This window comes from Ammospiza nelsoni, chromosome 14 (genome assembly GCF_027579445.1).
Source record: "Ammospiza nelsoni isolate bAmmNel1 chromosome 14, bAmmNel1.pri, whole genome shotgun sequence".
Lineage (NCBI taxonomy): Eukaryota > Metazoa > Chordata > Aves > Passeriformes > Passerellidae > Ammospiza > Ammospiza nelsoni.
In genome coordinates this window covers 14,620,104-14,634,112 of record NC_080646.1, presented here as the reverse complement: position 1 = coordinate 14,634,112, position 14,009 = coordinate 14,620,104, and the positions used below count along the sequence as shown (strand labels likewise).

At 35.7% G+C, this 14,009-nt stretch overlaps 1 protein-coding gene across 3 annotated transcripts in view; it reads left to right on the top strand.

Moving 5' to 3' along the window:
- Positions 1 to 13,497, top strand: part of LRRC49 (leucine rich repeat containing 49) — a 42,438-nt gene extending 28,941 nt beyond the window's left edge. For all 3 annotated transcript variants that reach the window (XM_059482086.1, XM_059482084.1, XM_059482087.1), the window contains 6 exons: positions 1,317 to 1,468; positions 3,475 to 3,712; positions 5,191 to 5,376; positions 9,184 to 9,293; positions 9,965 to 10,118; positions 12,099 to 13,497. In XM_059482086.1, the coding sequence (XP_059338069.1) occupies positions 1,317 to 1,468; positions 3,475 to 3,712; positions 5,191 to 5,376; positions 9,184 to 9,293; positions 9,965 to 10,118; positions 12,099 to 12,305 (1,047 nt within the window). In that variant the 3' untranslated portion in view covers positions 12,306 to 13,497. The remainder of the gene's footprint in view (positions 1 to 1,316; positions 1,469 to 3,474; positions 3,713 to 5,190; positions 5,377 to 9,183; positions 9,294 to 9,964; positions 10,119 to 12,098) is intronic.
- Positions 13,498 to 14,009: the final 512 nt, after the last annotated feature.

Below are 14,009 nucleotides of genomic sequence, written 5' to 3'. Positions count from 1 at the left end.
GTGGAAAAATTCCTTAGAAGAAAAAATATTTTTAACACCTAGCGTCATCATTAATAAATTTCAACATTACATTTTAGACTTTAATTTTATCAAAGTATATTTCCTATCTTCAAATAGGTAAGTGGCATAATGGCCAAATACCAATATTTTTCATATTATTTGATGATTTTGTAGATTTTTCTTTGTGAATGGGTTGTTATGATTCAGGCTTTTTTCCTGTTCCACCCATTTGAATTGAACAAATATGCTCATAGATACAATGTCCAGCAAAAAAGTTGTCAACTATAGGTTTCTTCATAGTTAAATCTGAAAAAAATATTTAGAGAATTATGTTCTGCAATTTTTTTACCATCACATTTCTCAAACATTTCTTATGCTATAGAAAATGTAAATGAAATTATAGGCACTCGTTCAGTAGCAAACAATTGCTGTTTTCCTGTATGCCCTGCATTGAAAATGTTTATTTCACCAAGGTCATCTCTTCTTTTTCCCTTGCTGATACTTGCCTGTCCAAACAACAGAATTTCTTCATCTCTTTTTCCAGACTTCTCTTTTATTGCTTCCAACCCACTCTTCTGGGAAGGCTTGAGATGTACTTTGAAATGTATAGAGAATGTCATTCCTTTCCAATAGTGGTCGAACTTAATATTTACTGGAACAAGAGAACATTACTGCTAGCAGAATCTTCACACTTGTAAAGTTTGCTTTATGTAGAAGGAACTCATGGAAGTTTTTGGAGTTCTGTAGGAATCCAGCAGCCCACATCTGAGGGCTAATAAAAGCAGTAGAGCTGTACAGTAATTGAGGTTGAGACCCTCAGCCTTGAGAACAAACAGAATTTTCTAAAGACTGTTGTGATAAAAACCACTGATGATTCCAACTTCCCTCCCTTTCTGTGACATGGGCTCAGTCATTGTGGAAGTCTGTAAGTGTTGAGCACTAACCAGAGAGCATCAGAACTCCCATGGCAAATGGAACATGAGCTAGAGTTTTGAGCTCTTTAAAATGGAAAAACTTGCACAAGTAGCAGTTTCCATGTCCTAAGTAGCTTAACTTCATGCTTTCATAATTTGTGGATTTATTATGTTACTTTTCTTGTTTCTTTATTGCAAATTTTGTGAAATTATGTGCTGGCACTTATGCAAAATAGCACTAGAACAATGCATTGATTTTAATGCATAACCACCAACCACTAGTACAGTTTCTTCAATTTGAAACAATTGAAAATGTTTTGCTTGAGCAGCACATTTCAGACCAAACAAATGTGCTGCTCCTGCCCTGACATGCCTCACGGTGCCCTGTGTATCTCATTTCAGGAAAAGAAGCGGTTAACGATCGGTAACATCGCCCGGCAGTGGGAGATCCAGCAGAACCAAATCGCTCTTGAGGCTTCTTTAAACAAAGATAAAGAAAATGAGCCCTGCCAGATCAATGGCAGTGCTGCATTTGTATTTCCTGAAGAAAGCAGGTATTTTATTTGGTGATGCTTTTACCTGTTCAAGTCTTCAGTTCCAGGTTACTGCTTCTCACCACTGAGATCCTGCTGTATTTTGTTATCAAAAATACAACATATGCACAGCAACCCTGAAAAGATGGCTTACTTTGCTTTTGACCATTAGAAGTGGGTAACATGTTTAAAAAGAAATAGAACAGCAACTCATTGCCTAAAGAAGTGCAAGCTAAATTATTATGTGATTTTGCTAAATAAAGGAATGTTTACAAGAAATGTTAAATGTTTACAAGAAATGTTTACAAGAAATGTTAAATGTGAATTCCTGAGCCTTCTTGAGGCTGTTCATTTCCTTAACAGCTTAGATTGTTGCCTTCAGTTTAAATGAACAAAATGAAGATGTATGAGCATTATGAAGATTTCTAATCTCTTTGTGTATCAAGAGGTTTCATAGTTGAATTCAGGCTCTTAGTTTGAACTGCAGCATCTTTTATTAGACTGCTTTCACACCCATGCAATAACAGTAGCAGTTACCAGATTTAGTTTTATTCTCAAGATAATGTTAGTGTTTTTTGGTTTAAAAGATATTATTTTTGCTTATTTACATCTAAAAAAGTGGCCATGTGGTGAGAAACCACTGCAGAACTTAATGAGCACTGTATGTCTTGGATTTGGCTAAAACCAAAGTAGCACTTCAACCTTGGCTAGCTCAGGCAAATGCCTGAAAAAGTAGTCTGCACAAATTCAATAGCAAGTACAGCTTCCTGCTGTCCCTGGTCAATGCTGCAAATGTCAGGGATGCTCAGGAAGTCTGTGTCTCTCACAACCAGAACCCATCTGAGTTTCAGTCTTGTATGTCTAGAACTGGTTCTTATCTCAAATCAAGTGCTACATCTTTTGAAACACTTTTTCCTTAGCATGTTGAAATTGCCATCATCTTTTCTATTCTTGTGCTTCCAAAGGTTTCCCCTGAATGCATTTGCCCATTGCTTTCTTGCTTGCTTGGTTTCTTTGTCATTTAATTCAGTGTTGGTAATCCCTCCCCCAATGACCAAGGCAGTGTAACTATGGTAGTTTGACTGTTTCTCTATTAATGAAGAAATTCCCATTGCTTGAGAAATGGTGCTGTTTTGATGTATGTGTTTTATCATAGTGAAGAATTGCAAGATGAGCTACTAAGCAATAAAATTGCAGGTGAAATTCAGAATAGATAAGTAATTAGAGCTTCACATATCAAGTGGTGGGCTCTCAACATTTTCAGTTGAGTGAAATTTTAGAGTTCTGATTCTTATTGTCAAGAGAACATCAGATTGCTGCTAGTCAAAATACATTAACAAGACTAAGAATGTGGTAGAGAATAAAATAATAACAGTCATTACATAACTTTCTAAACCTGAAATTTGTGCTTATTCTTAGGTCTTTGTACACTTTAGGTCCAGCCAGCTGAGTGTCTCATGTTTGTATCATGTTTGAAGTAGGACAAAAAGAGATAGTATTCAGGAATACCTGAATTTATTGCTCAATTTAAAAATTGCTCTTGTGAATTGGAAAGGTCACATTATTTGAAAGAAATGCTTGAGTTATTGCTTATGTCCACTTTTACATTTCACATAGCAAACAGAATGTGAAGGGGACATTGCTTAAATAAATACATTGTTTGAAGCTTTGTTTAGATATCTAAAGCAATATGAAACATGCTAGGTTACCATTCTTCAGCTCAAATTTTAAAGCCAATTACTAAATATGAATGGACGCTTTATTTAATTTGACCCCACCACCAACTCAAATACACCCAGACCCTTTCTGCTGAAGAAGTAGAACAAATACAGTGTTACTTGATGGAAGAAGGGTTTTCCAGCCTTTACTGTATTTGAACCAGATGGGGTACTGAAAATGAATACTGAGCAATGCCATTGCATTTGACAGTCGAGTTTTGGTAAAAGAAAGGACTCTTATTTGGTAGAGTGATGATATTATTTCAAAATCATCTCATTTATATCACTGTATTTTTATTTCCTCTACAGATCTCTTGATACAATCCTGAGCAGTGCAGTACAAGGCTTGTCTGTTCTGGAGTCTCATTTAGTGGAGGTGGAGGGAGACACTCTTGGCTTGTATGGTGCTGGGGCACTGGAGTGCCTGGATCGAAACTGGAGTGTTCAAACAGCTGGCATTATTGCCACAGTCTCCTTTATGTTCATAGAATTTGATGAAATTGTTCAAGTGTTAGCAAAAGTGAAGACAAAATTCCCTAACTGTGTGGTGAGCATGCCTCATGTTTCAGCTCTGAACAGCTATGGAATATGGATTGTCTAATAGAACCTTACTATGGAATATGGATTGTCTAATAGAACCTTAATATGGAATAGGGATTGTCCAATAGAACCTTAATGTGGAATATGGATTGTTCAATAGAACCTTACTATGGAATAGGGATTGTCCAATAGAACCTTAATATGGAATAGGGATTGTCCAATAGAACCTTACTATGGAATATGGATTGTCTAATAGAAATTTACTATGGAATATGGATTGTCCAATAGAACCTTACTATGGAATATGGATTGTCCAATAGAACCTTACTTTGGCATAGCCCCCTCACTAAGTGCTTTCATGTCAATAGATACAGTTAAGAATTGCAAATTTCCTTCTGTTATAATGATAACCTTGATACTTTAAAATTAATAATTTAAATTTAGATTTATTTTCAGACTGATTTTTATTTCTTTTAATTCCTTTGACCTACCTAATTATTTTTAAGCTGCAAAACTTGTGTGTAAATACCGTATTGTTATGAAACCATGGTAGCAGAAAGACTTCATTTGTGTGTCAGTTCAAAGAGCAAATTGCTGATAGGATAAAAAGATGAAGATTAGAAGGAATAGCTGACTAAATCAACACAGTTAATGAAATTCCTCAGTTCTTGATGGAGAAAAGCAACATGAATGAGAAGTCTGTTCAGTTTGTCTCTGTTTTTTTCTTAGTCATTCAAATCAGTCATTTTGATGCAAATAGTAAAACAGAGATAACAAACATTATCTGAGCAAGCAACTTGTAGCTCAGATTGACTGGCTCTGGAGCTCCCTGCTGCTTCTCAAGATTTTGAGTATAACAAAACTTAATGGTTTAATTGAGACTGATCAATTTGTGGGGAGCTCAAGACAAATTTATGTCTTAATGAAACAATTGTTTCACTGTGGGTGAGGGACAATTTGTGGGCGATAGCAGAATCACAACTAAATTTTTACCTTCACCATCAACTTTTCCCACTAGCTCTTCCCGCATTAATGCTACTGTGTAGCACACACCATGCTCATAGGAACATTAGTGTAGGGCAGGGTATGCTTTAGGCCAGCACCCTGTGCCTGAAAAGGGAAGAATATTTTAAAAGCATGTATTGTACTTACTTTTATCTGTAGATATTGCAGGTGCTTTACTTGTAGAATTAACGTAGGTGTTGTTTAAGTAGTATCATTGCTTTATGTAACATTGAAAATATTCCTGCTTTAAGTAAAGATTTTACATTGCTTGGGGCTTGTAATGTTGACTCTTAGTATAAATAATACAGCACTAGGTTCATGCATTGATGTGTTTTGCTATAGAGACCTCAAATGAAATGAGCTCACTTGCTGCATCAGACACATGAGTGTTACAGTTTGAAAATGGAGTGGCACAGAATAGAATCATTGTGTTCACTCTTTGTTTCCTTATTTAATTTATTGGGGTTTGACTTTCTTTAGCACCTGAAGTTTAAGGAGACAAATCTTGTGGCACTGCAGCAGTTCAATGCCTTGGCTGAGATGCATCGCATGGAACAGTTGACAGTTGATCCTCAGGGAAATCCAGTTGTCAACTTCACTTTGTGGAAATCCTATGTTCTCTTCAGACTGAACCATTTTAATCTGCAGAAGATAAATGGAGAGAAGGTAGGATGGTGGTACTTCTTATAATTGCTCTTGCAGGATAAATTAGTGTTGTTTTTAAAAAAGGAGATGAACTCCTAATGAAATGAGCACAACCCTGTCAGTGTCTTTTTGGTATTAGGGGGAAACAAGATTTAAGTAGACTTCACCATGTAATTTCTTGTGCAATTAATATTAAAATTAATAATATTTAGTAAAATTATGTGAAATTATTATTAAAGAACTGCTCGATTTAACTTGATTTTAAGGAGCACTTTTTGAGAAAATCACAGCACTGACATTGAATACTTAAGCAGAAATGTGTTTGACAGACTCCTTACTAGTTTACTATATATGATTATTTACAATTGCCAGTGTTACAAAATACCATAGAATCATATTTTCTGCTTTAGGCCTGTTACAGAAAAGTCTGTCAAGTAGATTTTTAAAAATTTTTTCTGCTTACTATGTACAAGATCTTTGGGGTGTATTTTTTGTTGTTGAGTGAGCATTTCATGTTTAAATAAATAGAAAGTTAGGACACTAATATTGCTGTTCTTTGTATACTTTGTATTCCCCTTTACATCAATTGAAATTAAATTTATTCAAGCATATAAACCCGCTATTTTATACTTGGGCTTTGATCATAAAGGGGGTGAAAATACTTACAATGCAACACAATGTTTGAATGGACATCCAATTTTAAATGCTAAATAAGTTTAAGAGATGTTATGGAAGTTAATTAGAGCAAAAATAACACACAGCTTTAGCGTTTAGATCTGGTATTTTAATTTGGTCACCATCATATGTTTTTAATTAGATATACTTGTTATCTGATCCAGCCAAAGCTGTATGTTGTGGTTTACTTGGTTTTAGTTGTATAAAACATAGATTAGTTGTTTTAGATTACTCAGAAGAGTAAGAGTGGGTAAAGAGCTTAAATGAATTAACTAGCAAAGAAAGGATGGAAACAGGGCTCACTCCAACAGCACAGTATCTTGAAAAGTAAGAAAATATAGTGATAGTAATCCCATGAAAAATGTAGAATAACTTCAAATTTAGTACTTTGCTGGAAAATGCTCTTCAAATTTGACTTAAAAAATAGAAAGTTTATTTCTTTTTTTACTACATCAGGTTTTCAAAATCTGCTAGTGATTCAGATGAAAAGCAAACAGATAATTCTTATGTTTGGTCTTCATGCAGAAAGAAAGTAACACAACTGTTTTGGTAGACTTTTTGTTACAATCTCAAGGTCAACAAATTCAGTCTCTGAGGGAAAACTTTGTATTTAATAGTTCTTTGGGATTAATTTAGTAAATGGAGCACATGTAGCCCAGCATGATTTTATGTAGGGCATATATCAGATCTTAAATATGTATGACAAGAACATTTTTGTCCTCAACAAACTTTTTCAGCCAGACCACACTACATGAAGATGTGCATACAGATTTTTTTTTCCTAGTGTCATTAATCATTTGGAAAGTGCCTTAGCTAAGCAGAAGAAAGAGATGAGCTCTGATTGCTGTTTTTCATTACCCTACAGCAGAAGTCATGATATTCAGCTTTGCAGATGTGTATTACCTATTGGATTAACATGAGTAATAAAAAATTCTATTTCAATGTAAAGAACACAACCCTTGAAGTGATTCTCAGACCTTAGATCAGCCCTAAATAACAGTTCCAGATGACAGAAAGGGAAATGTGCATATTCTGCTATTCTGATCACCATTTGTGTGCAGTGTTTGTGGAGACAATATTGTGTTGTCAGCTCTGAGCTACGCAGAGTTGCAAAGTAAAAGCAATATATACTAACTGAATTAACTAAATAAATTGCATCACTCTAGCGCTTTTAAACTGTAAAAAACTTCTTTAAAAAAACTGTTATTTTCTCCCCAGCCTTCCCCCACCATTCCAGTTAATATTCCAGGCTAGAAGCTGAGTGTTGGTCTCCCCCTAACAATAATTCTGTGCCCTTGTCCAATTGTTACATTTACTAACTGTGAAGAAGCAAATTGTCTTTATTGAGATACTACATGAAATTCTTCCCAGTGATAGTAATTTCAGATTAATTCTAAGCTCAGATTAATTTTAAGCTGTCCAGGTTTGAAGTTACCAAGCCCTCCAGAGTGCTGTCCAGCCCATGGTATGGGACAGAGTGTGACAGATGCACTCCTTTGCCTGAGCAGGGCTGCTGGCACAGTCAGTGCCTGCTCTGTGCACTTGGCAAGGAGCAGGCACAAAGCCTTACATTTATGTGATACCACCGTTATCATCTTTTTGTGATTAATGGAGCAAACAATGCACTGCACTAAGATAGAGAACATGAGTTTCTGTGAGCTGGAGACTGTATTCAGCATTGCTGTCTCTGTTGACCTGGTCCTTATGCTTCTCTTAACATAAATAAATACATTAAAATCACTTATTTCTCCAGCAGGCATTTCTGCCTGCACTGGGCTTTGTTTCCCTAGCTGCCTTCTGTGCTCTTTGTTTTAGACCTTGCTTCTGTTGCAGACTGTTCAGCAAGGTCATCTACTCTTAGGCTACTATGTAAGAGTTACTTCATTTTTAAGTGAAAATTACCAACTCCACTGTAAAAATTGAATTGACTTTACATTTCTATTTTCCTGATCTGTATTTTGACTGAATTTACCCCTGCATTATGCTATTGCAGTATACTTTAGGCAGTGTAGATTGTATAGTCTCTAAACATTACACAAGAATACCATAAAATCTGTTAATGTGGATCAAAATTCCATTTTATGCACATTTCAATAACAGAGAATACAAAGTTTGTCTGGAAGTGCTTAATAAATATTGTGAGTATTGAAATGTATTTAATCATGGGTTACTCTCCCAAAGTATGTTATAGGATGAATGGAAATTAAATTTCAACCGAAGTTAAGAAGTCAATGAGTAAGTTTCATTGTCCAGTGTTATCCAGGTCAGATTTTGTGATCATAAAGATTGCTTGTGCACTCAGTACAAAGCCAGGAGCCCAGAAACTGTGCCAAAAAAACTTTTGGCAGTTGAAGTCAGTTCATAGTCTGGCCATTAGGGAGAAACACAGGCCGTGGTCTCCAGAGATTACAAGCCAAGACAAACAAAAAATAGTAACCACCACCACCAAAGAATGAATCTCTTCCACTTTCTTTACACTTTTCAATTTCGTATAAAATGAATCCTGAAAATTTTTCAACCACTGAAAGTTAGCCTAAAGAGCAGCTGGAACTTAATATTGAAACAACAGTATGGTAGACATTTAGAGAAATATAATGAGTGAACACTTATTTTCAGGAGCTGAAAAATACAGAGAAAATTTTTTCTGTCTAAAGCCTCTCTTTTATAAAACCTTTTCCATGATGCTGCCAAAATAAGGGAATCTGTAAGTTATCTTTTCACATGTGCATGCCCAGAATCTTTCTGTTTCTCCAGCATAGCTTAATCAGAAATTTTCCAGTAAACCTTTTTGTAAATGCATGCAGTATGGAGCAGAATTAATATGTCTGGCCTTCAGAAAATGAATGTAAGAAACCTTTTTAAAATTCCTCACTTCACAAGGACTTTCATGAAGCACAGGGCAACATTAAAATATCCAGAATGACAGGAAATAAAACAAGCACCAGTACCCCATCTGGTTTCTTCTAAAATATATTTAAAGTGCCAGTAGAAGAAAGTCTATGTTTTGAAGATGTGCCTGCAACAGATCTGTGTGCAGTGCTCTATATAACAAATTTCAGTTAATTCTCAATGTGCATATGTAATGAAATATGAATGTGCTCATTTTGAAATGTAATTTTTTTTCTTTTTTCTCCCCTTCCCACTCTCTCACAGGTTACTGAAAATGACATTGTAAAGGCAGAAAGGCTCTTTGGCATTCTGGCATATGTGGCATCCTCAGAGCTGCCTCATTACCGCATGCTTTCATTATTTGGAGAATCCAGGTAAAGTACAAGAACAGAACTGGAGTTTGTCCAGAAAGTGTTGTCTAACTCTTTTGCACACTGTTATAATAAATTCATTTTAAGTAAAAAGATGAAAATTTCACAAATACCATCTTCTAGAAGATAGGTCCTCTGCATAAGGCACAGATGTTACCATCTCCCTATGTAGCCAGAGGTTTTTTCCCAGACCTTGTCTGAAGTCTGCTGGGGAGATGAAAAGGAATGTGCACACAAATGAGCTGCATGTTCAATTCTGCATTTGTACTGGGATTGCTGAAGACTTGTGGACCTTCATGATGAGAACTGCTTATTTAGTGGGTATTTTATAGTGGGTAATTAATGGTTAACAGATTTAAGAGTTGTAGTGTAAAAGAGGCTGCCAACCCCCCCTATTTTTAGTCTTCTATAGAAAACTATGCAGAAATACTTAATAAAAGTTAAAGCTGCAAGACTTCCTATTTAGGAGATGCTATGTGATATCACAGTCAATTGTTTAGAGACAGTTTAATGAAGGGACATCTAGAGTCATACGTAATTGAATAACTTGAGGGTGCAAAGTACTTTAAAGCTCAAAAATGAATGTTCAAAAGGAGAACTCCCCCTTCACAACAGCTAGAAACATAAGCACTTAAAAGTTTTTGATAATTAGGATTGTAAATCTCATTTCACAGGAGGAAGCAATTCCATTATCTGCTGGAGGGAAAGGGAAAGAAATCTGGGGTTGGGAGTGAGGAAAATAGTGATAACAGAAGAAGTGGAGGGGAAAGCACAGCTCGAGCAACGTTGAATTACATGACAAAAGATTTTCATATGGAAAAGCTTGAGGTAAATATACCATTACAAAATATTTACATTTTATGTTAGGTAACCTTAGAACTACTACTCTTTGAATTTATCTGTATGTCAAGTTTCAGTTGGGCTATTAAGAATGGTGATTTTAAAAGATCCCTTCTTAATGTATTTACATATCTGATCAAACATTTTATCTAACTGATCTTTTCCTCACAATACTGGAAAATGCTCAATTTCTGTCTTTGGTGAAGTGATTCTTGAACAGTGCCACGGTCTCAGAAATACATTCTAAACTACAAGCCAAATGGAGTGAACACAATTTTTTTAGGAAGAAAAATGTATATTGCACATGTTAGATTCTCCCTGAATGAATTGGTGAAGAACACCTTCAGACAACACATGAGATAGTGCAGGCTGTAGTAATTAAAAGCTTCCTAGCTTTTAAGTGAGCTACAGGAAAATAAATATATAGGCAAAGTACTAGGTTTAATTATTAATAAAATTGCAAGCTGGCTTGTTTCAGACAAGGACATCAGTCACGCTTGTTTTAGTTTGTGTTTTTGATCTGCTCACTCTTTTGCTTGGGCAGAGGGAAATTGTTCCCAGGGAGAATATGATTTTTTCAGCCGCAATCTCCCTTCTGAGCACTCATCATGAGTTCTAACTGTAGGCACTCTGCTTCCCACATTTGTCCCATTGTTTGCTTTTTGATGGAAATATGTAAATCCTGTAGTGCAAGAAATTAAATCAAATTCAGTAATCACTGAATCTTTTATTCCGTTGTGGTTTTATTGTCTCAGATCCACTGCATAAAAAGGAGACAATGACTGCATGTGTGGAGAGTTTAAATTAAGAAAACATTTTAGTCTCAAAAATTGTGATAGCTCTTAAATTTTTGAATGACATGGGGTAAGACAGTGAAGTATTCCTATTGTCCTTTACCATGGAACCAGCCCTATAATAAAATAAAGTGAGTTTAGTATTTGTACAGTCCATTAAATAAATGTGTTGCTTTCTTTTCCCAGTGCAGCAATTCCCACCTTGTCCTTTGCTGTAGCATTATGCCTGTGGCAGCAGGTACTGCAGGGTGTCACAAGAATATGTCCTGGCAAAAGGAACCCTTCCAGATCCGCAGCAGCAGTGAACTAACATCACAAATGTGGCTGAGGAAGTGTATTGCTAGAGATGACAGGCTTGGTTCTTTGATTAATAATTTGGGGTTTTAGCTGACACTGCTGGAAAGCATTTTCTCACCTTTATTAGTCATTAAAAACTTTTGTTTTGGTGGCCTGAAGCATGATCTAACATTTTTAACAATGCTGCCATTGTGCCAAACTAGCTATATATTTAGCTTACTGTTGAAAGCTTAAGGCATTTTATAGGAACTTTGCAGAAGCAAGGATTAATACAGTTTGATGTACTAAAATTGAGAGCTAGTAGTTACACAAAACACAGTATCTTTTTATTATTTTTAAAAGTTCAGCTTACCTCAGTATGTAATGTAATACATATTAGGAAGCAGCACTTGCCAGGGTGACTGTGGAAAAGGATGAGTACTGGGATGTTTTTCTATGACCGTGTTCTTGTTAGGGCAGGTAGAGAAATGTCTTCTTTTCAACTGTTGTACTGTAAGGATGAAATTCTGGGAAGGGAGAGAAGGAAAATTAGTTTAGTGCTTAATAATTTCTGTACATTTTCACTGCTATGCCAGAAAGCAACACAAACTGTAATGCTGTTAACAGGTATTTATATAATTACTTGAAAGTTAATTTCAGATAAATTAATTACTTAATATAGTAGGAAAATTATGAATACATTAAGGTATTGTGGCCACACTCATAAAAGTGAGTGGGCCATGCAACTTAAAACCAGGGGGAGAAAGTGCACAATAGCATCTGCCAGCTAATTGCTGTTGTTTCATTCACTCAATTTTTGAGAGGGTTTTTGTGGATTTGCTCTTGTTTAGCCTTTTTCCCTTTTTTTTTATACATTGTGTAATTTCCTCTCATGCAGGAAATCAAAGAAAGAAAAACATTTTGCCAGGCATATGTTGAGAACTTAGTGAAAGAAGCAGCTGACATCAATATGAAGAATGAATCCTTGCAGAAGCTCTGGCCTCAGCTGTTCATCGAGCTTGTCAGAGATGCAGTGCTGGAAATCCGCAATAAAAACTCCTACATGAAACTCTGCCTCCAGAGGATCACTGAGCAGAAACAGTAGAGTCTTGCAGGCTTTTGGTTCACTATTCTCTCATGTTTTACAAACTTAAACCAATAGAATATGAAATTATCATCACTAGGGCATCCTTCACTTCCTCCCCCCAAAGGGATGCCTTTAAATCTTACTTAACTCTTATTATTTTTGAAATGAAAGTTTACTTTGATACTGCTTTACCAATGCTTCCTTGGCTATCTAAAGTGATAGCAAAGAAATGACTTGGTGATTGTTCTACTAAAAGTTCTTGTTTATTGTTTTCTGCCACCCTTGATTCTGTAGTGCTACAGCATTGATTTTTAAGGAACAAATTTACAAAGTTTGCCTTATTTTTATTGAACACTTTTCAATTGTCACTTTTTTGACTGCTGCTGTTTAAAAACCCCAAGAATAGTAGCTAAATTTTTTATGACCAGAACCTAATAAATTATTTTACACCCTGAACTCAATGAAGACTTATTATTATTCTTTAATTTGTCAGATTATAGAATACTTTTGCACATGAGAGTGCTCAGAATGTTGACATTTAATCAGCCTAATTCTCAATTGGACAACTTGCCCAAACTCAATTTCAAATGCTTTTTGTTAATGTTACTAAGGTTGTGTAAATTGTTATAGGTAAAATATGATTCCAGGGTGTCCTCACTTGAGCTTTATTTTTGTTTTGTTAAAATATGTTAATATAATTTATTTTGTTTCTTGATTACTAACTTATTAACTTCTGAGGTTTGCCAAGATCAAATGAGCTAAAATGCATGCATTACATTTGGTAGGGAGACTGATAACTACTATTCAGTTGTAATTAATTTCTGTGACTCTGTGAAAATTTCATATTATCAATAAAAATAAATTATTCACTTTTACCTTTCACAGATACTATAAAGAAGTACTGTATGCAAAGAAAAGACTTAATGCTGCATGAAGAGATGAGACACAACTTGCCCCAAAATCAACTGAAGGGGTAGAAAAAACCTCATTCCATAGTACAGTAACTGCCACAATAAACAGCTTGCCAGCTTCTGTCCAGAAATTGAATCTAGGAAGCCTTAGCAAGTCCAGCTGACTGCCATGGATGGCATTCAGATGCAGGTAGATAGTTGTGCCATTTAAATTTAATTTTTTAGTTCCATTGTGTCTTAACTAAAACAATCCAAAACCTTTGTGCTTTTTTTACTTAATTAAAACTGTTCTTATTTTACTTGGGCTCATTTATAAAAAAGAAACTAAAGAAAATTTCCTGCAAAGATTTCTATGACTCAAAGGTAAGTTTATTTTTAAACTGTATCTAGAAGGTATTTTCTGTCAAAGCACAGATGCAGATACAGTTTAATAAGTTTTTATGCCCAGAAAATCATGGAAGGTTTGGGTAGGAATGGACTTTAAAGACCATCTAGTTCCAATGCTCTGCCAGAGGCAGGGACATTTTCCACTAGACCAGATTGCCCAAAGCCATGTCCAGCCTGGCCTTGAACACTTCCAGGGATGGGGCAGCCAGAGCTTCTCTGGGTAACCTGGGCTGGGACCTCACCACCCTCACTCAATTTCTTCCATATATCCAATCTAAATCTTCCCTCTTTCATTTCAAGCAATTCCCCCTTGTGCTGTCACCTCATGCCCTTGTTCCAATGCCCTCTCCAGCTCTCTTGGAGCCCTCATGGGCACTGGAAGGTGCTTTAAGGTCTCTTGTGCCTCTTGTCCAGGCTGAGCAGA